The sequence below is a fragment of the Nipponia nippon genome, unplaced genomic scaffold (assembly GCF_047370975.1).
Source record: "Nipponia nippon isolate SJK-2023a ecotype South Korea unplaced genomic scaffold, ASM4737097v1 scaffold_2, whole genome shotgun sequence".
In the NCBI taxonomy this organism is placed as follows: domain Eukaryota; kingdom Metazoa; phylum Chordata; class Aves; order Pelecaniformes; family Threskiornithidae; genus Nipponia; species Nipponia nippon.
In genome coordinates this window covers 111,644,527-111,671,119 of record NW_028262336.1, presented here as the reverse complement: position 1 = coordinate 111,671,119, position 26,593 = coordinate 111,644,527, and the positions used below count along the sequence as shown (strand labels likewise).

At 41.8% G+C, this 26,593-nt stretch overlaps 1 protein-coding gene across 2 annotated transcripts in view; it reads right to left on the bottom strand.

Annotated features, from left to right (window-relative positions):
- Positions 1-203: 203 nt before the first annotated feature.
- LATS2 (large tumor suppressor kinase 2) overlaps positions 204-26,593 on the bottom strand; it is a 51,610-nt gene continuing 25,220 nt past the window's right edge. For both annotated transcript variants that reach the window (XM_087757564.1, XM_087757565.1), the window contains 6 exons: positions 14,659-14,791; positions 9,168-10,705; positions 5,827-6,409; positions 5,006-5,188; positions 3,606-3,712; positions 204-2,857 (listed from right to left, as the gene is read on the bottom strand). In XM_087757564.1, coding sequence (XP_087613690.1) covers positions 2,363-2,857; positions 3,606-3,712; positions 5,006-5,188; positions 5,827-6,409; positions 9,168-10,705; positions 14,659-14,791 — 3,039 coding nt within the window. In that variant the 3' untranslated portion in view covers positions 204-2,362. The remainder of the gene's footprint in view (positions 2,858-3,605; positions 3,713-5,005; positions 5,189-5,826; positions 6,410-9,167; positions 10,706-14,658; positions 14,792-26,593) is intronic.

Sequence of the window (26,593 nt, the reverse complement as noted above, 5' to 3'; positions counted from 1 at the left end):
GGGAACGGCAGCCCCTTATTCTCAAGGGCCATGAGGACAGAAGAAATTGTCTTAATGTACCCAGAGACCTCACATTAAATGCTGCAGGAGAGGTGAGACTTGGATCTCACGTTTATAAACTCAAACCCATCATGAACATCACAAAATCACATCCATTGAAAATTCTGCCTTGATCCTTTTCAAGAACACATAACACATTGTAGATTTTGACTCAGATTTTTAATAAATTGTGCCAGTAGAAGCTTTCAAAGGCAATGGTATATCAATAAATAACAGTTAAATTGAGTTCCTGAGAAAGAACCTACCACATGAAAGAATGTCAGATAGATGTAAATAACAAAAAATGGCATTACTATATAAAAAAGCAGTAATACTGAATCTTACATGAACTGTCACAACACAAGCACTGCATACCTCAGAACATTCCTTTCATACAAATGTAAACAAATACACAATCATTTTTGTTTAGTTTAGGCTGATGAATTTATATGTTGTTGCTTAGATATCTAAACAATGGATAGGATAGGATATGCTAAAACATTAAGGAATAATATGTGGAATAATATACGGAAAAAAATAATGAAGCTCCAGATTTAAAAATAAAATAAAGCAAAAACACATTAAAGGAGTGTTTTCCTCAAATGTTATTATGTCAATCACTTTAAATAGGACTGTTACACTAATCTGAATTAAGGATTTTTGTGTGTGTTTACTTATTTAGTTATATATAATATATATGCAAATATGTATGGCTTAATTATCTTTAGTATTCTGATATCACCTTGAGTAATTCTCACTTATACATATAAGAAAAATGCATATTTTAACATAGTTAAGAATTGATATTTCAAAGTACACCTATAATTTGACAGAAATGCAGGACTATTGTGCTCCATCACAGCAACATTTTTACTTCTAGACAACAGGACAGAATGACCTATGAACAATGCCAACATTTTCAGATGTCAGTGCCTAAAACATTAGGATCCTAAACGGATACACAGCCAGTCCTGCGTAGGGATCTGATGCCTGGAAAAGCCACGTACCTCCAGGTTCCGTAGATGTCCGTGGAGCTGCACGCGCTCAACATCACCCTCATTGCACTTAGGATCTCGGTGCATTACGGGAGCACAGCGTTAGACATTCTGTTTTGAAGACGTTGAGCTACACGTGTTAGTACTGGTGCTCTGCGTTACTGCTAGTATTAAACACTGGACGCTGTGCTGCATGCTGCGTGAATAAGCCCGATCTAGACTGCTGCCACAATCAGCTGTGTGATAATGGTCTTGCTATTCATCCTTTGTGGGGAAACGTGTGTGCCGATGATACGTGTTTACTAAAATGATCTATTACATCAGACCACAAAATCACTATTCAGTTATAACCTTTGCAATCTGTTTGACAAAATTAATATTGGATACAATCATAAGAGGAAACCACCCACACAATACCTTATCAACACACGGCTTAAAATGGTCTAATTTTAGACCCTTAGTAAAAATGGATCCACAGGACCTGCCTGTGAATGGCAAGAAAAGGCCATTTCAAATAGAAAAACACTGCTCATGCAACATTCTTCACACACTAGACAATGAAATCACACCCAAATTATCACTTGCTCACACTTTCTATTACACTCCAATAAGCAGAAGGAAATAAAGCAGCTTTAAGATTATGTCAGAATTTTGAAATGTGGAAAATACATATAATAAACAAAAATCACGGTGCGAATACAATGGCATCAGTAAATTTAGAAAATTAGAGAGCAGGTTTGTTTTTTTTTCATTTTTCTTCTTTTTTTTTCTTTTTTCTTTCTTACATTATTGCACAGAGACCTTTCATCACATGTTCTTCAGCTTTATGCATCTTCCTAAATGTGAAATAAGTGCTATGGATAAAATAAAAATGTAGAAAAGAAGAACAGCAGCATGATTTGTCAAAGTTAATCCCTATAATTTAGTAGGAAAAAAACCCCTGCTATAAACAAAATATAAGTGCTCTTTATTCATTTAAAAAATAACGCTGACAGTTGCAGAAGTCTGTAAATGTTAATCTGAGTAGGGGGGTGCTGACCTCAAATAAAAATAGGCCTAGAAACGATAGACTGCTGGCCTTGCAGATTTTGGTGAAGACCAGGATTTCAAGTGTATTATCAACAAAGTTATTTACAGTAAAACTGACCTGAACTTTCAAGAGTGCTATCTTTAGGACCTGGCCCTGCAAGCTTCTGACTCCCCAGGACGACTCCAGCCTCAGCTGGAGCTACACCTGAACAAGCGCTGCAGGATCAGCTCCTAGAGGATCAGTTAAAGGCCCTACTGGATTTGAGATTAGTCTTATCTGGAGTACTCTATACAATAATTTACACATATACAGGCTGACAAGCTCCAGTCTGATCCACCATGCCTTTGTCTTCTACATCAGATTTCTCAGACTGGCCAACTTCCATTCCAGAAGGTTTGGGATACCTGAACGGATACCCGTTGTCATCGAAGAACCTTCGGAAAGTAAACTCGTAAAAAGCATGTTCTGTGTGTTTGCTATTGGAAGAGGCTAGTGGATCCCATGTCCTGGTGCTGTCACCGCTAGCATCGTTCCAAGGACTTTCTTCTTCAACTGGATCAAAATTTGACGTGTCCATTGGATGGCTGATCTTTGGAACATAGGGAGCTGGCTGCCTACGGATATCGGTAGAGAAGTCCATAGAGTGAAAGAAAGAATGGGCCTTAATATCATCTGCTCCATTTCTTCCAAGCCTGTCCTCAGCAGCACAGCAGAGCTTTGTGATGAGATCAGTTGCCTCAGGGCTTAGCTTGATCTGTGAGGGAATGTGCAGTGTGCTTTCCCAATTTATCACCTGGAGGTAAGAAAGGTTGTTAAACAACTTCTAATCCTGGAAACAGAATCCTTTCGATTGCCCACATTAACTGTACAGAAGTGTACACATAACTAGGCAACTCACAGTCTGTAGAGTTATCTTAGAGGTTCAAGAACCGAATGATTAGATTACGTTGGCTGTTAATAATTAATGAATCAAGAAACATTGTTGGATAGCAGATAAAAGGAGTGATTCCATTTTTAAAAAAGGCAAGGTCTTTCCTGAACGCTCCCATAGTCCGATTTGAGAACATGTTCAATTTACACGACTTGATGGAATGACTTCAAGGAAGTACTTCGTTTCATCTCCAAAATATAAACTAGGAAGAATAGTCAGGAGATACGTTTTTTTTAATAAAAAACTACTCGCTGCTTGACTTTGAAACACTTACCTTGCCAACCGTAATTATCACTAGCATATCGGCTTACTCAAATCCGATAGGCACTCTAAGGAATTTAGATGGATGAACTTGTGCTTAAGAAATCCCAATTGTGCTGACTCTAATAACTATTTATGCAGTTGGACAAGTCAGCTCTAGTCTGATATTCAGTATCTTCATGGATTGGGAAAGGGTTTGTCCCTGCATAGAACTATTTAAAATCAGGTTTTTGTAATCACTGCTCCTTTCTCTAGTAAAACAAGAGGGGATAGGTCTGTGCATGGAGGAGAAAGGAAGGGAAAAGCTTAAAATTTTGCTACCACAGATTAGAATTTTGCTTCAACTTACCTTCAGTTGGGTTTCTGTGGGTGTAGGAGCCAGAAAAGGAGGCTGCCCCACTAACATCTCAAAGAGGATCACACCAACACTCCACCAGTCACAGAGCTGAGTGTATCCTGAAAAGCAAGTCAAAAGGTTGTCCTCCACCAACCAAGGAGAATGTGTATAGAGCTACTTGCAATTAAGTATCAAAACATACATCACAGATTTCTGTCTTTCTCGGACAAACAATCTGTGATCTAAAAACAAAGGACTCCCAATCTACCTTCATCATAAAGTCTCTTCTGCTTGCTGATCTAAATTGTACTGGTGTCAGTAAAAATCTAATCCTGTTGTCTGGGAATCTTTTGGAATAAATTTAATTCTCAACAAAAGTGAGTAGTGAAATCATATCATTAGAAAGAATGAAGTTCTTTCGTGCCCTGTCCCACAACTACTTCACTACACAGCACAAACTGAACATCAAAGAAAAACAAAAAGGTTTAGTGACTGATGTCCCCCCTAGGTTCAGTGGAGGTGACACCACGAGTTTGAAAAGCTGCTGAAAGACACAGCCTGGCTCTAGAGACAGAAGAAAGCCACAGATGACTTTCTGAGCAAGTTCCAAGCAGAGGAACAATTTCAATCACTTAATTGCTGTGAAAAGACAAATAAGGTATATGTTTGAGATCTCCGAAAAGGAATGGAGGACTTAAACACTGATTTCAATGGAGATTTGTGTCATCGGATGATGTAGGAGCAAACGTGAAATCTCTCAACTTGAGAAAGATCAGGCTTAGGATGTGGCTTGCAGACAATTTTGAACATCCGATCTCCTTCCTACAGTGGCCATGTCTGTTCTGCATGGATAGCCACCAAGTACTGTCTAAAGTCCTCAAGCCAAGCTTTTGAATGCAGGGTGTCCAGTGTAAATTGTGGAAGACTTTTTGTTGGCTTTCCCCAAGATTCTGGCTGGGAATTTGGAGGACATGCTTCCACAAGTTTACATCATCCATATTTAAGTGACCCGTCTGAATCAGTGATTCAGAACCATCACCTGGCTACTCACTGGTCTAGGTAAACTTGCTAGCAGTCATAGTCATACTCCATGAGTGTAGATAATCTGCTTTATACTTGAAAAATATCGCTGACATCATCATCTGACACATTTATTAGCAGTCTCATTCAAAGGCCTCAGAGTGCAGACATACACACAGACACACAAAGCATGACCACCATCAATGTCAGCAATGTGATGCTAAACAGTGGAGCATGTAGAGAAATCTGTTCTCCTTAATCTGAGCTACGTGTTTGTGGCCTTCAGAATGACAATCTTCCAAAGCAGCAAGCTTATTTAGCTTGGGTGGGGTGGGGGGGAATTTCAAAGCATCGATGGTCACTTAAACAGGAGAAAAATACAAGTTATCTACCTTTACGAAGCAGGACTTCAGGAGCAATATAATTAGGGGTTCCAACTAATGAGTGGGCTAGACATCTCTGATGCTGCTTCTTAGCTCTTTGTTCCAACGTCTTCAGCCTATCTCCACATCTACAATTGGACACATCATCCCAAAGATCACTGGGCTCCATGCTGTCTTGTCTGATATGGCTCCCTTTCAAATGGGAGAGAAAGTTTACATTCACGGTCATAACACACAACACACAAAGAGAAAAGTATTTATCTAGACCTAGTTGTGCCACCTTCTACTCTCACTGAAGAACAGCATTTAAACTTTAAACCCAAGGCATTTCCTTCTGCCCTCCCCTTCACAATTGATTTTCCATAACCAGCAAAATGTCTCTGTCTCAGTGCAAGGAAGCATGCTCCCATATGGCAGATACAGAACAACGGAGTATATTTAGATTAACTATACCAATTGTTCATGACCTTTTGGCCAACAGATACCAATACTCCTCAATGGCACACACAGGAGGTGTGTGGACTACTTTAAATCTGTGATTAAATTATTTCACCATCAAAAGAGACCCTCCAAACAAGTATAAACTGAAAAATTGCTGCTACTGCAGTGGTCAGCCAGATTACTGGCAGGGATTTAAACAGTACTGGGAACAAAGGACTGGAAACCAACTAATTGAATGAGTTAGTGAGAGACAGACACGTCACATTGTCACTGACCCTTTGTCAATATACACACCTCTGTTTTCTGAGCTGACACTTCTGCCAAGAGGTACCTGTTTGTTTCAAAATAAATAATGCAATACCATCACAAATAAAGCCTAAGAACACTACCTTTCTGATAGTATTTTGAATTGTGAGTCCACCTGAATCCAGTACACAGTCCAAAGTCAGTTAGTTTGATATGCCCATCAAGGTCTATCAGAATGTTGTCCGGCTTGATATCTCGATGAATAAATCCCATTTTGTGCACACTCTCTATAGCCAAAGTGAGCTCTGCAATATAAAATCTAGCCAGACGCTCTGGAAAGACCTCCATCCGAATCAGTAGACTCATCATATCCCCACCTGGGATGTAGTCCATCACAAAGTACAAGTTCTCTTTATCTTGGAAGGAATAATAGAGTTTAACCACCCATTCATTGTCTGCCTCAGCAAGTATGTCCCTCTCGGCTTTGACATGAGCCACCTGGTTCCGGTTTAACACATCTTTCTTTCGCAGAGTCTTCATGGCATACAGGGCATGGGTATCCACTTTGCAGGCCAGGCATACTTCTCCAAATGCACCAATACCCAGAGTCTTGATTTTCACAAACATAGATTTGTCCATTTTGGCCCTTTTAAGTCTGTTGTAGTTGGACTCCTTCTGGTAGAGAATCTTCCTCATTTGTTCCTGTTCTGCTTCACAAAGGCCAGCCTTTACAAAGGAAAGCAAACCACAAGAGCTAGTACTCTTACATTCATTGCAAGAGAACAATAAACTAGCATTCCCAAAATGCATTTCTCAGAAAAATTAACCAAGAACCAGAAAAGACATTCATGGGAGATATACTCTCTTTTCAGTCTATTGAGGTATTTCTGAAATACTGGCAAATTCACTGTGCCCTAACTTGTTACCTGAATTTGCCATATCTGGGACTGGTCTGCCTTTCTCATTTGACTGAACGAAGAGGCATGGGGCAATACTGTCAGAGAGGGTAATATAACACAACAAACCTGATCATGAGATTTGGTTTACACCTTTCAAATGTGCACTTTGCCACTGCACTCCACTATATGTATGTGCACTGCAGTACAGCTTAACTTAAACTGAAACTTAAAACTAGATGCAGCAGTCCACTTTGTTCATGAATGGTTCTCCAGGGCAACTCACATTAACAGCTCCTACCTTGAGTGCTCTTTGACTGTTGGTTTTTGTGTTGCAATTAAGAAGCTAGTTTTGACCTACACATTCCCCAGTGCCTTGGGAACCTTCTTCTTTAGAAAGTGTTTTTCTTCCTCTGCCATACGCAGCCTCCACTCTCAAGCTTTGTAGATCTCCTGACCATCTGTTCTATAAACTTCTCCCTTTTCCCTCCCAAAATATGTGCACATAACCCTCAGCTCTAGCCTCCCCCCAGCCACTGCAGCCCAGACCCTGGTGCTATTTTCCTCCTAAATGTAGTATTTCCCTTCTGCACCTAAACTGTAAAAAACCTGGCTTATCCAGCCACCTCCTGTCCCCAGAGAGCCTCCAAGTAATTGCAAGTAACATTTCACATGGCTGTGGGGAGAGACCTCCTGAGAAAGGGAGAAGCAGCAGTATCCAACCAGACTCTCCCTGCCCTTCAAGACAGAGCCTGCACACTGCCAACTTTGGTGCCTGTCTCTCTCTTGAGAGCCACTGGTGGCCTCCACCAGCAGAAGCCCCTGGGCTGATCCCCATGATCTCCTGACAACTCATCTTCCACAGCACACCCCTTTCTTTCTGCATACCCCATTTCCAAAATCCTGAATTAACTGGCATCAGCTGAAGCACTCTGAGAGGAAGATTAGTGCCTGGTGGGAAGGGGCAATGGGGAGGAGGGAGTTGAAGCTGCCTGATTAGCAGGCTAGAGACCCAAGCATACACCCACAGGGCCGCTGCTTAGATTGATTTAATTTCACATCTGTAGTCTGGGTCTTTAAAGATGAATGTGGGCAGCCAGGCTATGCAGTGAGATCCCCATGGTATAAAAATGAAATCTGTATAAATAGAAGATGGAGGAGGTCTGCAGAAACTTGCAGAACAGGTAGGATGAATTTTCAGACTGAAGGCAACAGCCAAATCAAAACAAGTAATACTGTTTTTAAAATGTAAGGCAAGTACATAAATCCATAATAAAGCAAGTGTTTACTGTTTTAAGGTAAAATAATTAGTGTGTTGTGTTCTTGGTTAATTCTAGGATAATGCGATATTCAGATAGCCAACATCTCCTGAGTGTATTATTCCAGCCAGTGATGAGGTTGCTAGGGGAAGGAATTGTTTTTGTTTATAGCTGAATTATCTCTGAGTTATGAAGTGAGGGAAAGCTGAAGAGTCAGAATAGAAGAACTAATGCAATTAGCTGCTGTTTTACTTCTCTAGAGATCATTCCCTATCTCAATCTCAGGAAAATATTCACTAAATCCAAGCAATGCAGCACAATCTGTACTTGCAGTGAGGACAAACTATTAACTGTCTACCTTTCAAGAGATTTTAGAAGCCTATTCCTTTAATTTTAACCTCAACAAACAAACCGCTGAGTTTTCTGGAGCAATGTCAGCATCAAATTAATTGACTCTGGAAATTGACTGTGCTAGGGAAGATCGGGTAGTTAATTATTATCCATTGTGCATTAATAATAGCTTTCCTTAGGGTTTATCCTTAAATACAAAAGTAGACTAGTCATATTCTAGTCATGCCTGGGGAAAAAAACCTCTTCCACATCTAAAAATTAAAAACAAAATTGCCAGAGCAACCATCAGAACTTGGCAGCTTTGTTTTAAGCAGCCCTATCAGTGAATCAGGTTAGGTTTGAGAGCTACAATAAGGCATGAAAGCAGCACGCTCACTCAAAAAGTGCACCTCCCTGAGACCTGCTTCTAGAACAAGTTCCAGCAAGGGTCCCAAGATCAGTTCAAGCTGGCCAAGACAGGATTACTTGCACAATATTATTACTTACATGTGTTCAACAGACAACTTCCAGTCAAGTATTACACATTCATCTGAAAACATGGCACAGTGATCATACTGCCAAGTTGAACCATGGCTTTGGTGAATGAGTGGCTATCATGGAACAGGGAAGAGCACTGGAGCAAAGAGAAAACCTTTTTCAACGTTTTGCAAGAGCTGCCAAAGTATTGCCAGAGTTAGCCTCAAACCTGGCTTCTGACTTCTTGCCTAAGCAAACCTAATACTTTCCTACTATAGGGGGTTTGCTTCATTTTACTTTTCTGGTATGAAGAGGTATTATTTCACATCTCAGGTTTTTCAAACAGCCTCTCAGTCCTGCTGAGAGTCCATTCTTCTAAGTGAAAATAGTCTAGTATAAGGAGGTGTTGGATACCTACTACTTCCAGTAGAGTCTGCCTTTATAAATTTTTTAACTGATTAAAAATAGTAATAATCAATTTGACCCCATTAGCTTTTATTATAACAAAACAAGGAGAATTACTTTAGCCATTTCTTGCTCCAACTGTAATCTTCTGTTAATTTTCTGCTGGTAGGTCTTTATGACATTTTCTACATGTTGCTCCATGTAGAACTTGAAGGCAAAAGGTGAGTAGCTCTTTATTCGGGATTCTCGCTTTTCCTCATCTTTGCCATTTTTTCGCACAGGCACCGGAGACGTCTGAATCTGCTTTTTATCCTTGCTTGTTTTTTCAGCTTTAGTGCTCTTGCTGCTTTTATCATTTCGCTCACTGTTCTCCTCAGCCTTATTGCACGTTGAATTGGGGACTACACGGAGGGTCTGCTCTACACCCATGCATAAGCAGTTGATATCGAACTGCTCAGAGCTACCGGGAAGTAACAAATGCTTGGGATACGGTGGTGGTGGACACCGCAGTTCCTGGTTACCGTAATCCACATCTAGTTGATAGGCATTAGCTGCTCCAACAGGTTGCACATGCTGCTCAATGATCTCCAAGCCATCCACAGCCGGTGCCTGCGCAGGTAACCAACCAGGATGGGAAGGTCCCACTGCAGTCTGAGGCTCAGGTCTCATCACTCTCATGCTCTTCACTGGCTGGAGAATATGAGCAGATGTGACTGCTGTGATCGTATTTGGAGATGTAATTGAAGGATCAGGTTTTCCTGGAGGAACCTGTCTTATAGACACTGTCACTTGTGGCTGTTGCTGATGGTTGTTAAAGGAGTTTGTTCTGCTCGGCACTGTGGCATCGGGTCTGAAGGATACGTGTTGCCGTGGAGATGTTTCTATTCCTGGATTTTGTAAAGAATCTCGGCGTGACGGTGTTGCTGCCTGCCACTGCTGAACTTGAGGATTATTCATGTCATAGAGGTCCATGTTTAGGCTATTTCTCGATGGAGTTAATAGATTTTGTGGTGGACTGTCTGAAAAATCATTAGCAAAGGCTGGACCTCTGGATATCACATGCATTTGATGAGAAGAAGGACTTGTCTGTTTGTGATGAGAATGTGATATATACAGGCTTGCTGGTGCCTGCTGAAATGCATGACCAGAATTATTCTGAACAACTGCCCCTTTATTTGGAAGATTGGTGTATCCTCCCTCCTGCTGCATCTTGTTTTGGAAGGATGGACTCCGCTGAACACCATACCCCATAGGTTCCCCCTGCACCATCATGTGCTGCCTACTGTAATGTTGGCTGGTGGAGCCATGGGATGCCTGCAGCTGCAAAGCTTGACTGCTGTGATTAGCCACTGGATAATTAATCACAGAAGACTCGATATTTGCAGGGTATGTTTTCTGCTGATGGCTTGTTGGTGTGCTGTGAGTGCCTACTCCAGAGGGTCGTTGTACAGGAGCATTCATAGCTGTAGACTGCGAAGTAGAGATTAAATAGTCCATGTATGGCCTTGGAACTTCAGTAAGCATATTTGCACCTTCTGCTCCAAAGCCTGTCCCTTCATAGGCTGCATTACTGATCTGATGGTAGGACGGAAAAGATTCGTTTGATCCTTCGAAGCTTGGCCTGCGGGTTACATTATTTGGCACAATACCCTTTCCTTCATAAAAAGAACACAGAAGAATGTTAGGAAACAATTCAGGTCAACCAATTACTTTGCATTACTCATCCATCTATACATACAGACATACACACACAAACACGCACGCTGCGTGGGGAGTATGTGTTATAAAAACACCCTCCAAAATCTAAATTAAGCACTCTGAACATTTAAAGTTATAGGTGCCAAGTATTACTACTGATAACGAGCTACTGGCCCACAACACTGCTCATGCCAGGAATCATCAGGGAGTCCTATCAAATCATGAAAATAGAAGCACAAATTCCTTAACCATGAAATCATCAGATTATACTACAGCCTGGTTTTTAAAGCTGGACCAGTATCACCAGTCATTACTCACAGACAGGAGGAAGCTACAGAGCAGGGGGTTAAGTACAGCACCAACGGGAGAAAAAAAGCTCGTGGAAGGACTGTCAATACAACTTAAAGTCAACATTACTATAAGCTACTAGGTCATCACATAGTCCACATCTTCTGTACAGTGAGCTCCCTGCTCATGCTGGGGATCTGTTTACATCTCTCTGTTCCATCGTTCTCCTCAAGAATCCTTGTTTCCCTCTCCTTCCTTTACAACAAAGGCATCATACAGTTTGTCCTGTATTCTTTCCAATGTGTTGGACACAGAGTATCCCTTTATATTACTCATCTTCCATCTGTCTGGAAGGCAAATCTTTCAGGGTGTCAACATGTTAATCTTAGCTTGAAGAATGTGCAGAGGCAAGATAGCAGCATTCCTACACTGTAAGTGTTAATGGCACTTTTTCATCAGTTCTGTGATCTGAGGATAAATTGCAGGTGTATAAAGCACTGGCTGTGCTAAAAAGTCAAGGGGAGACTCTATGCTGTCGCTATTTTGTTGTTCCCCTTCTGGTTCTTTAGCTTTCACAAATCACAGGACCTGGCCCATTTATGCCTAAATAATTTCCTTTTAAAATCTTGACTTCACAAGGTCTGCAAGAATAGTTGTATTGAGCTAACAGGCTTGAACACCAGATTGCAAGCTTTTCTGATTATTTGCATTCCAGCACGTCTCAGCTGGGCCAGATGCAGCACACCTGAGCACAGCTGTTGACTCTTCATCTTGACACACAAGCCCTGCTATATACAGACAGACAAGGATGTGCACGTTATTAAGACAGGTCTATGCACCATCTCTGCGTGCTGGAGAGGCTGCCCCCACACTAAATGACACTTTCATAAACAATGCAATGTTTTGAAACAGAAGCGAGTTGGACAAATAATCAGTGCTCTTTAAAGTGAAATCTACAATTGGCAGCTCTTTTTCCTACGATAACATCAGGCCATGCTTACCGAGGTTGCACTTACAACAGCACTCCTTGACAGCGCATCTGTTGGGACACAGTGAGATGCACTGATGAGGCTGTGGCAATCCAAAGCATCCTAAGAAGTGGCTACTCTGGCCTGGAGGTGGGAGGCAGCCATAAGACCCATTTGTCATCTCTGTCAGTAGGATTCATGCTGAGCCTCAGGCACAAACTGACTTTGTTTTTCCCTATCAGAGGCTACGAAGGAAACTAGCAGCAGTAATTGTCCTCCTTTGGGACACATACTTTAGCTGTGCAAAGAATCTTGCTGATGTCAAGAGAGGTATGATGTCCACCTCCTAGATTTGTATACCAGTAAGTCTGGTCTAGTCTGACGGAGGAATATTTGGATTTGTGAAGATACCAAACGTGGTAGTTGCAGATGACTTTTTTTTTTTTTTTCACACATTCCTATCCAACACGGTAACTGTTATGACTATCTCTTGCCTATGAAGGTTTTAGATCAGCGTGTATTCTTAAGATTAATCAACTATGCTCATGGGATCATCTGTGTTTATACATAACTCTCTGTCACACAGTAATATCTGGTAAGTTTTATTTGAGTCTTGCCAGTATGCTGAAACTCTTGTTAGCTTTACTACTGAAATTAAAGTAGGACAAAAATGAATAATTTGAAGATCTATTTCCATACACGAATATACGGAATTCAAAACCAGAAGATTTAAATTCTCAAACTGCTAATTAAAAGTTCCCAAGTAGCATTACATGCCTCCTAATGAACTAGAGGATACCTATGCTACCCTAGCACAAACAATACCATACCAAACAAATCAACGTGATTTTGTGGCACCTCAGGCAGGCAAACATCAATTGCATGATATTTAAGTTTTGCACTCTGGGTATCCTAAAAGCAAAGGTGGATCTTCAGCTCGAAAGGTTAAGTATTCAAAACAGCTGCATGCATTGCAATGTTAAGAAAGCAAAAACAAATGCAAATGAAAGACACCTTAAGTAATTAAAATGCTAGCCTAGAAAGATTTTTCAACGCTTTCAGAGGAAATGTATGCTCTTTAGGACTGTGTTCTTTCACTTTAAGGAATAAAGCCTTTATAATATAAAGCAAAATACAGTTCCGTAATTCTGTCAAAGTTATTTTAAATTCTCCTTAAGGCCCAGTTGAGGCCACATTTGTGCACATATTAGGACAGAGCTCTCCAAATAGCAAACTGGCCAGTACTACTTTGTCTGTCAGGTGGTCACGCTGCAGGGTAACATTCTTGGAAATGTTTTCTTAGGGTTTTCCAGAATTTCCCAAGTAATAAAACAAGAAGTCTAAGACTGATAGAAAGGGCAGCTGACCTGCTCCTTACACAAAACCATCACCCTTTCCCACCACATCTGAAGCTCCATTCCTGAGAGCGACCACCTGGAAAATGAGGTACTTCCCCACTTCCATCTTCCCTATATGTGGCTACCCTCAGGGTCCCCCAGGAAAGAAGTGGCTTTACTGAAGACCTCCTTCCTGTCCAGGGATTTCTCTTTGTAAACTGAATGGGCTTTCTGTTCCTGAGCTTTCCTCATCTCTGGACATGCCTCTCTATCAACTACGCCAAATTTAACACCCTTCCCAACAAAGATCTTCAATTTGATCAAGAGGCAAGAAGGAAGGTGCTGCTGAGGTGGCCAAGGAGATAAATTTGTCATGTGGGAATCACTTGCACTCAGTAAAGTCAACTTATGACCACACTTGGAGGTCTGTACTACTGTAATCAGATTGATTGAAGGGATTTATTAGCTTCAACTAGTCCAACACAGACAAGACCTTTCAAGTCTAAATGATGCCACTGACACAACAGAAGTTCCTTGTCCAACGAAACAGGACCCTGACAACAGCTGTCCAATCTGCTCAACGCTTCGTCCACTAACCCCTCTGCAGCGTGTAACACCGTGTGATTACACAGGTTTGGCCAGTCAGGGGATGGTTATTTGTCTGCTTGGCCAGTTTTTGAAACTGAAAGAAGATAAAAGTAACAAACTCTATCCAAACCCAAGTGTATCCTGATCACAGATCAAAAGCATTCTGCAGTGCTGTAAGTGCTAATACCTGAACGGAAACAACTCTTGCAAGGCCTTTTGTCAAGGTGTGGACTGATGTTTGCTGATGATGCATATGCAGGGCCCAAATCCTCCCGTTTGCTAATTTACATGAAACACAACTGTAGCAGACTAGCAGGGATGAGCAGAAAAGCTTCTGTTATCTTGGGCCAAGCTATTTCTGCAGTGTACTTACAAGGATGTCAACATGAATGAATTCCTGGGAAGTGAGCTGTCTCACAACTCCTAGCAATTACTTACATGCAAGCTTTTACTTTGCAGTAAACTTGAGAAGATTGAAGTGATTTGCACTGAAGGATAAATAGCTTTGGGTTTAAGAAGGCGGACTATGAATGTGCTCTTGCAAAGCAGGTGAGCTGTGTTCAGCTTCTAGCCCAGCTCACCTTGCAGGGCCATGTTCACATCACCGTCTCCTACAAGAGTATTATTGAATACTGCCAATCCACTACTTCTCACCAGCAACAACCCTACTTTAAAAAATAGCTTATTGCAAGAAAGAAGAACACAATTTTTAAAAAAGTTCATGCTTACCTGGTGAGGTCTGCTTAATCACACGTACTATCTGTTCATTTCTAGGATCCAAGTAGCTCATCTTACTGATATACTCCAGAGCCGCTTCAATACTTCTGCTACCTGTCTGCTTCAGTGCTCGGACAGCCATCTCCTGTATGAAGCAAACAAGACTTGAATCACAGTGAGGCAAACCCCAAGCACTGTACTGCAGGCTAGAAAGCAGTAAACATTCTTACATTTATAGAAATATTTTATAATTCACACCAGATCACAGCTGCCTGAAGCCAAATGGACTCATATTTTGAAAACATTTGCATGCCTTATACAACTGGAAAATTAGAAGAAATAAGGAAAAAAACCACAACCTACCCAAACTCTGGCAATTAAAGAAGCATCAAATTGAAATGTATACTTTCAGATTCCTTAAAATAAACTTTGAGTCAAATCTGGAAAAGGCAGCATAGTTTGACAAAGGATGAAATAGAATGAAATATTTAGCTTTTGGTATTTGAGAGCATGTCTCTTAGTCACACCTGAACACAGTAAAAGCTTTAAGGCTTCACGGATGCCACAAGAAGCTTATTAGGCAGGGACTGATTTCTGCTGAGCAAATCCTGGCCCCAGTAGAGTCAGTGGGGAAGAAAGATTGCTGTTTTCAGTACTGCTGGGACATCATTCATTATCTGTTTGGAAAATGACTAGCACACCAAACTGCGTTTCACATTGTTAGTCTTTTTAGCTGTATTTTATTGGGCACACATCCATCACTGAGAAGTTAATATGGGTGCCAGACACACAACCTGAAAACTAAAACTGGGGTGAATATCAATACTGTAGTTAAACTGTTCCAACACAACCATGGTTAGTGTCCCCTGCTCTACAGCCAGCAAGTCATATTCTTCTGGAGTTTGTTTATACATTTACTTACAGCTCAGGTATAGAATACCTTTCAACAATTACTCTAGTCTCTGGCTGCAAAGCAAAATTCACAAATCCTTGCAAGGCTGTGTGGTCTTTTCTAAAACGATGGAGAGACTGAAATCCAGAGCTTTAATGTTGAATTCACAGCTCCGAACTTCAGCCATCAAGAAGTTAGATACTTAGTCAAAAGCAGTTCCTGAGAATCTTTCTATAATCACCTCCAAAAGGCAGTTCATAAAATAGATATAACAGGAGATAAACTGACCTTTGGTGACAGAAGATTAGAGGACTAATTGGAACAGGGCTCCTAGCTCTTACATGGCTAAAGCTGAATGAAATGAATATCACCATCAAGGACGTGCTTGCAAATGTCAGTATCCTATTATCTTGCCACTGTAGCGTCATTTTTAGGGGAATTCTGTCATCACAACCTGCCCACTGAGCGCTGAATCCGATGGAGTTTGTGCCTTCTTGGCTTGCCTTACCGACTGCAGATGTGAGGGCTGGGTTGGCAGAAGCGCACTACTCTCCCACGGGGCAGTTCAGCGCACTGGCTAGCAGTCAGGTAGCCTCAACATGTATGCCTCCCTTCCCGTATCATCCAGAGCAAAGAACAACTTTTCTCAACTGAACTGCAAGTACGTGTAACATTCTCACTAACTGTTTACTTAGCAAGGGAGGATCATCTCAGATGACACTAATTCACACTTAGCCCAGAGCCACACGCTGGCACTTGGCATTTTGCTTCGCTTAGCTCAGTCCCCTCCTACTCCCCCCAAAATGGCAGCATTTTCTCCATTACTCAGAGGTTCTGCTTGGGGAATAGCTATAGCAAGATTGAATATTTTTCATACAATTTATGACTCATAATTCATAGAAAGGCAGTAGTAGGTTTCACATTTCCTATAGCTGAAATATTTCACTGGCATGAACACATTACTAAGGGCAATTTTAAATCAACAGAAAACTATTATGTATGAAGGAAAGAATTTCCCACAATGTTTTTTTCTTCTCTTTCTTTTTTCTTCTTCTGGATACATTTCTAAAGTATTAGCAAATTCGCATCCTAGTGCTCAGCATTCTCATCATCCAGGGATTCTGGGCTTTACAGCCCAGTTCCACAGGGCTGCTAACACTTTCCCCATTTACACCAGCTGGATCTAGCCTTAGATCACAAGTCTTAAAGTTTCCTAAAGCAAATGTGCTCAATATGCAAGACTGAAAGATCTTTGGGCTGGCTTAGATGTTGGGGTTTTTTTTGGTTTTGACTGCAGTGGAGTACCAAGAGAATAAATGCTTGGTAAGCATTATCTTAATGATTAATAAAACAGCCCATATAATCCACTTCTCCCTCTCTCAGCTGTGTTGGCTGTATACAATTCAAAGGGGCTAAAATAGGTTAGTTTTTGTCACCAGCACAATGATACAACTCTGAAAACAATCCTTTCCCCTCCCTATACGGTGGCACTACTTTCTCCTCTTTTGCCATTGCATATGTCAGAAAAGCAGAGTAAAAATGACACTGGTCTATTTGAAGCTGCATGTTGTACCTTCAGCAGATATGTTAGGGGATTCGTATTTAAACTTCAGTGGGAACAACAGGAGGGGAAAAGCCCAATACATTTCACTGCAGACTGCACGATAACCTAAGAGGGACGGCAAGAGCTGGAGACTGGCAGATGTGTCGCTGGCCATCTCACTCCCGCAAGCCCCCAGCGCAGCAGCAGCCCTGTGCTCCAGCTCAACACCTCTCATCTTTCATTAGGTCAGCTCCCACCCTCCAAAGGGTTTCCTCATTACATACTCTGTTTGCTTAGCATTTACGTTACTGCTGGAAAAAATGAAGTATGTTTTTTTGTGGTTCAAAAGAACACCTGTGATTCCCCTGTGCACCATCTCATAGCTTTTGCCCTTTCCCCTGTAGCTATCATGAGACGCAAATAGCCCCAGTTTCTGATGCTGGTTCACAAAAGCCTCACATCATCTCCAAGCAAATGGAGAGCGACCAACAAAAAAATAAACATGCCACATACAAAAGGAAAGGATTTTTCTCAGAGGCAGATCACATACAATCATAATTCTCCACCCAGGAGACAAATCTCCCTGCGGGCATGTGATACTCCAGGGGAGTGGAGGGCAACAAGAAGCTCCAGCACTATTACAGCTGGCCTTTGGCCTCCTCTGCGTTGTCTTTCCCATCGCTATCCTCCATGCCCACAGCTGTCTCCTCTCTGGCAACTACATGAAGAGGGCTCTGCTCATTCCAGCACCTTCTCATTAGGGATAGGGGACAAGCTGATAAATGGCTGAGGCTCACGGAGGGTGTGCTCAAGGTGGCCACTGGCTAATAGGGCACGGTGGCCCTCTCCTTCCTATATGCAATGCAGCGATGAACTCTGCTGAGTGAGGGAGCGTGGCTGGGACAAGGCAGCGAAGGGCTGGCCTCCAGGAGCCTGCTGAAGGGGAAGCTGGCTCCCCACTGGCAGCAGGGGCCAGAGCCTGGGCTGTATTTGCTGGAAATCAATATAAGGACTGTTTCGAAGGATGGGAAGAAGGGCAGAAGGTGGATTAAGCAATGTCAGTAATTACACTTGTTGGAGAGCAGAGGCTTAAGTGAGATGGAGGGTCTTTGTGAGAAGCAGCAGAACGGCTCAAGAAAAAGGAGGGAAAACAATGCCAAAATCTTGCAGACTGATACTGTAGACAGTAGAAGGGCTGAGGAAACAAGACGACAAACACTGGGCGAAAATAAAAGTGCACAGCTACGCTGACACAGATAGAGGTGTCTTGATTTTATGCCACTCTAAGGTAAGTACGTTTTAGAAAGAGAAGGGAAAAAAGACCAGAAATCAGACACGAACAAAAAAATCTGCTCACAGCCGTGTCCAATGCCAAAACATTCAAATAGGCACAGGACCAAATCCAGCTCCCACTGAGGTCAACAAAGATTTCCATTAACTGCAAGGTACACTGCATCAGGCCCTCCGCTTCAGATCGTTTCCTTTTCACCAGGCCAAACGCTGTCAGCCGCAGTATGGTTTGAGAAACCTGGCCGCTGGCTGCGTTCTGCTAACCCCACAGCCAGCTGTCAGGCTGCAAGGAGAAACACAAGCCACTGGCAGCGCGCACATAAACCACAAGGGAACAGAGCGGTCCCGGCCCCAACTCATTCTTTGCATTCTGTGTATTCCCTTCAGAGGATTCAAACATCTCTCCGTGCAGGGCTTTTATACACCTTTTTGCTTCCAGACATCACTAGCTGTTGGTGAAAAAATAAAGCAGAAAAAGTAAAGGTGAAAAGCTACAAGGGAAAAATGTGCTTTTACAATTAACTCTAATAATTTTGTAATTAATGTTACAGCTGCAATATTAAAATGAGGTTTCAGTGGTCAGCTGTGGTTCTGGACAGATCCAATGGAAAACCAAAGTCAGGCCATGAACCACGAAGCAGACTGAGGCAACTGCAGGATCCCAAACCTGTGGGTTCATAGAGAAAAATGGGGGTGGGGGTAGTTCCCAGCTAATTCCTCCAGTGGGCTACCCAAACCAGACAGCTGCATGGTCAACATGCTCTCCGTTATTTCCCCAGTCTTGTGCTGGTAGAAGGCAGCTTTCCAAGAGATTTCAAGATTTTGCTGGAAGGAAGGCCACCTTTGAGCTCAGATGCTCAACAGGGAAAATCCTTGTTTGATGGTAAACAGATATTTGGATATGTGCATATACAGACTTCATCTCACTCTGTGCTCTGTAGGCAATGGGAAAGGCTTTCCCCATTTTACCCTCCCGCCTGGCTGTACTCCACCAGCATTGGCAGAGGCTTGCGTTCTTGCTGTACTACAGGGTTGTCCAGCAACATTTTTCATTCAGAAAGCTCCTCGTTGCCAAGATGTATTTATCATCCACGTGAAGATTGCACAAGAGGTTACAATAAGTAAGACTTTTTCCCAAGAACATTGTGTCTGAAGGAGACAATAGGTCCTCCAAGATTTGGCATGGGTAATTAATTGCTAACAACAAAAAAAATTAATTACTTGCTTTCCATTCACAAAGAAGGATGGGCGACAGATGCAGGAAACAGATACAGGTTCCCTGCAGAAGGGAAAAAACTAAAGCTCATGCCAGAAGAGATGATCCAGAATTGATTACGAACCTTTCTGAGATAGCCCACCGTTGTGGGATTTTTCATTCATGATTTTAAACATGAAAAACCTAAGAAATTCAGGGAACAATATACACAATATGGTCTGTCAGGATTGCTGCAGCCCCACAGAACAGAGAACCTTATTTTGTAATATTCTCTATCTGTAATTATTCTCTGGTTGGACACTTCACCCAATTTTCTACTCTACTTTTGTTTTGCCTGTTTTCAGGTTGCTAACACCAGGGGCTAAATTTTGCCCACAAATTCCCATGCCTACCTATAACCCCGATTAAAACATTCTAGCCACATAATTAAGAAGCTATCCTGAGAATCATTAGTGCTCTCCAGTTTTAGTGCATCAAAAAAGCAGGAGGAAATCAGCACTAGCAGAGACCTATTGAGTGCCCACTTGTTTGCCACAGGATCATTTAGTCCATTCATAAACCACGTAACCCATTCAGAAACTAAGGGAGATCTACCCCAAGGCTAGTTAAGGGTTTTCTGCCCCCACTGCTCCTGTTACAAAGCTCCTCCAAAGCTATACTGCTTTGGTGGTGACAAACCTCCCTCTTACTTTCAGCCTAAATTACACAGGGTCAGTTTATTCCTTCTGCCTTTAGTTTCCATTGTCTTGTAACTGCAGCAGCTCTGCTGCAGGCAGAGAGCCCCCTTCATCCTAAGGGATGCTTGCAGCTTGGCCTCCTGAGCTAAACAAACCACATTCTTTTAGCTTTCTCTTGTAAACCAGGCTCTTCATTCTCTTTATCGCTGTAGTAGCCCATCTCTGTATCAAGAAAGATCAGACTGGGACATGGTTTTGATAAGAGCTGCACACACCATTCCTGATGACATGTCAACAGTGGTGGAAAAGTTATCATTGTGGTAAAGTAATTCCTTTTCTTTGTTGATTTCAGCAGAGTTTGTTTGAGTTTGGGGCTTCAACCCCAGCTTTTAGTCCTTGCTTGCAGCATTTCTACCCTTTGTGCTCCTGAATTTATTTTCAGTTCTGGTAGCACTCCAGCCCTTAAGGTCATCCATTATTTTGGTCAGATGCTCCAGCCCTACTTTGCACTGACTGTGTGTTCCCACTTCACATTGTCAGAATGCTTCCTTTTTTTTTTTTTTTAATATCAGACTCATTAATGGAAAAAGCATGCAAAACGGACACCCTGTGGTACATAAAGTTGAGGCAGACAGAAAAAGAATGTGGATAGGTGATGAAATGTAAGACTCACTAAGTTAAATCACATCAACATATGAAAAAAATAACTGAACTGTAAATTAGGAATGGGGAATTACAGGTAAGGAACAACTTCAACCAGGAAATTTTTATATAACATTTCCAAGGGATATTTGAAGAACTAACAAAGGGAATATGCCCAAAAGATAGAGGGAGGATTTTGGAAATGATACAATGCTCTGGTAAATGTCCTATCAGAAGAAAAACAAATAAAAATAAAACTAACATGACATTTGCTGCTATGCCACCGCTCATTCTGCTTGCCTTCAAACTCTTTCAGTCTTGATTTAGACAGTCACCTACAGAGGGTAGGTGTCTTTACTATTCTGCGTTTGCACAGCATCCAGTACGATGGGGTCCTGCTATTGTTGCGTTTATGGCAGTACAACAACTTATTATTAAATAAAAGTAAGGTAATTAAGTCCAGCACAAAATATTCAACTTGGAACAGTGGGCAAAAAGATGTTGGAGGGCTAAGGTGTCAGTTCTCCTGGGTCCCAGGATAGAAACCCTGGTATTGCTACCACCACAAACCAATGCTGAAATAAGATTACCTTAACCCTCCAAGCCACAGGCACACTTCCTATAGCTGTGGAAGGAATGAGGCAAAATAAAACAAAAGTAACTAGAGATTGAGAAGCATCTTTTGATGATCAAGATTATAGCTGTTCAAAATATTTCCAGTATCTTTTCAGATTTAAAACAGCTCTGGATGATTAAAAAACAAACAAATGAACCAGACAAATGAAACCAACATTTGAAATTTAGTTTTTGTATTTTACTAGAACTAGAGCTAATACAAAGTTCTTTCACAAGCATTACAAAAAATCAAAATAAAAGGGCCGTCATGACACTTCTCTACTGTTTTTTCCCAGCTGCTTTTCCTTAAGCTTATAACTAACCAAAGCTATTTAAGCTCCTCCAAGAGAAAAAAAAATACTCTGTAGACTTAGCAGCAGGGTACTTATAAAGAACAACGACCGTAACACCTTTACCAACTTGGAAAGTGCAAAAAAACAAGAGCTGAGAACAGTAACTGGAAATATGACACAGCTCCTTAGCAGGTGTCTCAAAAGGCACCAGTTACATCAAAATACTTTTTTAACACCGTGCAATTTGTATCGAGTAGTAGCATATAACTTTTGTTTTTTGTTCTTTTAACTGAACTCGTATAGTACATTGCCCCACTGCAGCTCCTCGTAAGACACACTGTGTTTGGCCACGGGTGTTTCACAGAGGATGCTTGCCATTTTACACTACAGTCCTTGTGTTCCACGAGTTGTTCAAATATGGCTCTTTGCATGAAAAGGAGAGATACAAACTTCAGGCTATAAGCCAATCCAAGGTCCCAAAATTAAGACATTTGGAAACAAACCAAGCATGGCTGTTCAACATATTTCCAAACAAATGCTTGTGAAATGAAGGGAGTATTTATAACAAGGCATCTCCAGACAAAGAGCGCGTATGTAAACACTTCAAGAAGCTCTGCTGAACTATTCAAGAGATGCAACCTGTTTAAAGAAAAAACACACATGCACTGTAACGTCAATTCGCAAATCCAATCAGAACATTTAGTCAGACAGCTCCTGTTGATGTCCCAGAGAGTATGTGTGTGTACGTGCAGACACGCATGTAGATATTATATGTGTGCATATCTGTGTATGTGATTTTGTTGAAATTAATCTAATTTCAAGTAAGCCTGTGAGCTCTTTGAAAGCAATGTATTAAAAAAGACACGACACCTTCTTTCATGAAGAAATAAGGCTCTTATTTGTGTCATCAGTCAGACAAGTAATTTCATTATGTGTGTGTGTGTGTGTGTGTGTGTATATGTGTGTGCATTTATTATAGCATTTCTGGAAGCATGTCAGGCACTCTGGAAAGGATTTGGAAAGGGAAGGCCTGCAGGAAGCTGGAAGATGCCCTGCCCCAGGCAAAAAACCTGAACTCTGCATGAAGCTCAAGCGTCATGAAAGAACAATTACAAACAGGCAAGGAAAGAGTGGCCATGGCATTAACAACAATGGAAAGGGAGTGAGTATAATCAAAAGCCGCCATGAATACTGCTTTTTTTTTCCCTTTCTTCCAAGCTGGCTGGGTAGGAAGAACAGAGCTGAGCTGCTCTGTCCCAACCAGGACACAGGCATGAGAGGAAGGGGAGCAGGGTGCAGAGAGCCCCATCATGGAGGCAGCTTAATGGGTAGACCTGAGGGGTAGTGACAGAGAGTTCATTCTCCCTGTCCCCCCTGGCCTTGGAAATGACACATCTGTGGCTGAAGAGCTGGTGGTAGAAGCCTAGTTGCCCTAGATACTTGGTGCAGAGAGTGACACTGTTAGCACCCAAGATAAGCAGTGACTTGCTGCCTACCTCAGAGGCTCTAGCACCACTTTCTGCAGGCACCCACTCTTTCCCCCAGCTTGTGAAAGAGCACAGGCTCCTGATTTAGAAATCAAACTTGGCCAACAGTAATAGGCAGTAGTAATATCTCCCTGAGTACAGAAAGTCCCCGTTCTGGAAAACACACACCTTGCTTCAGATCCCACATCAGAACAGAGGTGTAAGGAGTGAGCATGCACAGCATTCAGTTTTGAACACATGTAGTACTACAGGACTATCTATATACCACAGTTCACAGGCCAGGTTTGCATTAATGGTAAAATAAAGGAGAGGTGGAAGTGTGTATTTGTATGTCTTCACTGCTTGAGGTATCTCCTAGCTGCAGAAAATCCTTTCTACTGTGATGGCACCTGAAGCCTTCTGCACTGCGCTGTGCCCTACGCAAACACAAGGGAAGAATCCTATTCTAAAAAGGATTTCTAATTTAAAACAGAACAAACAATTGTATATACAGCCATAACTGTTCCTCATTACTCTTTAAGTCTGCTCATTGGAGAGCTATTTAAACTATTTAGAGTTCAGTCTAACCAAATGACCCATGGCGGGTGCATCAACAGACAGAAAGTTGTACAAGTCTTCCCTAATCTTTCCTCAGCACTGGAGCAGAGGGAACTCAAACCAGGAGCACTATTATTTGCTAATTCAGAAGTCTTATACTGAGGCCAAATCACGTTATATAAACAGGATTTATAAGTTACTGCATTGGCAGGTTTATGTTACAGAGCAGCATGGAAGAGCTTTGCTTACTTCATGCATGTATGAATGCACATGCACACACATGCAAGTGTGCACATAGCTGCTTTCTAAAGGTCATATTTTACTTCCCTGAAATCCCCTCACTTTGGTGACTGGAGCAGGGAACTTCCCACCCTCTGGAAGCAGTCTGTAGCAGGTTCAGCCTCAGCTCCAGCTCACTTCTGTCCCTCCTGACTGGCAGCCACTGTGATGACCTGTATTCTGTCACACAGTGCCTCAGCCATATGCCTTGCATTAACCAGAGATGCTTAAGAGTCTCTCCTGTTCCCACAAGTCAAGGCAAGGCAGGCCACAGCACTATTCATCAATACTTCTAGTATTACCAAGGTAACATAACATCCTACAATAGCTTTTGAACTCTGAAGAAAAAGAAACAGAGGGCAATTAGAAAACTTATTCAAGTATAAGCAAATGAGTTGTCCCAAACCAAGAAGCATCATCATCATCTTCCTGTAATGTTCACTTAAAACCCCTTCCAGGTTTCTGTTCACATTTTTAATAACTAGAGGTGTTACCAAACATGCCATCCCCTTTTCATACCAAGCCCAACACTGACTGGGCCAGCGCCGAGACTTACAACTGTGACTCAAAGAACAAGAGTCGCCCATCTGGTACTCCAAATCAAATCTTTTGTATGGGACAGAGAAGTCCAAGCCAGAGGAGATCTTGTTACCAAGCCTCTGTGTTTTGATTCAAGTTGCTGAAGTATTGAACGCAACACCTCCCATCTCCCTGTCGTCTTCTTTCTTTATCCCAACAGTAAAGTGGTCCCATTGATGCAAAGAGCAGTGAATCCTTTCAGCAGCAGCACTGAGTAGCAAGGTTTGCCAAAAGCTATTAGCAGGCCATATCAGGTGTTACACCCTTTATAACGAGGAGGAAGATACACATGGGGGAAGAATCTTCAAATGCTCAGTCACCATTTGGTTTGAAACCTCCCTCTGGATTGGTATGATTTACATCCAGAAAGCCATAATGGATCCAGAAACTCAATTTAAAGACAGAATTCAGCTTGAAAAGACAAGAAGAACAGGAAGCGTGTTCCTACCACTTCTTCATAAGGTGTACTGAAACCACCAGGAGAGCAGGGGAGGTGCTGTGCATTTCACCAATGCAATCAGAAAGTTTTCCCACCCAAGAGAACCGGCAGGCTTCAGCCAGACTAATTCCTCCTTACTCCACTTCTCCCCATCTGACTCAGCCTAATGAAACATGCAAATTTGGCCAACAGTGCTGACATTAATACAAGTATTAAAGGCCAATTTGAGAATATTAATAAATACTGCAGCACCCAGCAAAGAACCAACATAAGTTCCTGGGGAAAAAAAAAAAAAAATTACCAAGTTGGCTTCAGGAATTTATTCATTCCACTAAAATCTCACACTCTCAACACACACAGAACACGGTAAAGAGCCTTCCACAGAAGGCATCTTGAAAGTTGAGGTAGAATTGGACCCAACCTCGAGGGAAAGGTGCACCACACTGCAGAACAGCACTGTTGTTTTAAGAAAGGCACTCCCGTATAGCTTCATTTCCAGTTGTGTACCAGGATCCTCACGCATGAAATCCAGCCCTAAACAAAAAATGGCATCTGCTATTCTGTTCTCTGGGGGTCCAAGTGAGTGCCCCTACACTCAAGACGTGCAATCTTAAAACACAAAACCAAAAAACAACCTACTCCTGACATAATGCATCTTAAATGACTGAATATATTAAGATGGCAGGTCCAGCAAAACCAACGCCTTGCTGTGCAAAGGCCAGCTGCCATTTAAAAAACACTGTATAAACTCTTAAGTAATCTCTTGGAATCAGGTTCTTTCAGATTCTTTCAGGTGGGATGTTTTGCAGTCTTATTATTTTACACTTATTAGTAGCCAGGGCACATTTGCTGCAAGAGCAGCAGGCCATCCCTGCTCTCCTCCAGACCCGCTTTTCACATATTGAGCTGTCACAATAATAGCGTGACTCCTTCCTACTAGCGCCCACATCCCCCCCACTTTTTTTTTTTTTTTTTTTTTTTTTTGAGACAGCAGTTTCTTACTCTGTCAGGGCAAGTAAATCAAGCTAGATAGAATAGCAGTTCAGTGAATGTTTCATGATGAGCTTATTCCTCTTCATTAGCAGCAAGTGATGTGTTTGCTAATTTTATTGCTCACGCGTTAGCCAAAAATGCATTTGGCTGGCATTACATTTACAATAATGCTATTTGTGTATCAAAGCATTTCTTTTCAGTGGCCACAGACACTAAGATGAGTGCTTCCCATTGCTCTTCCTTCTACTATAAAGATACATACATATTGAGTTACGTATAAAAAAGGATTTTTACAAATATTCACAGAGCTTGCAAATTATTTCTTAGCCAAACTGGATACAAGGGACTTGTAAACTGGGTATTCAGATTCAGCAAGATGAGTTATGAGGGTTGTTGTCCAGGAATAAAGCCCCAAAGCACAAAAAAGAATTGTGTCAAAGACTGGAAGAGCTTTTTGCACTGCCA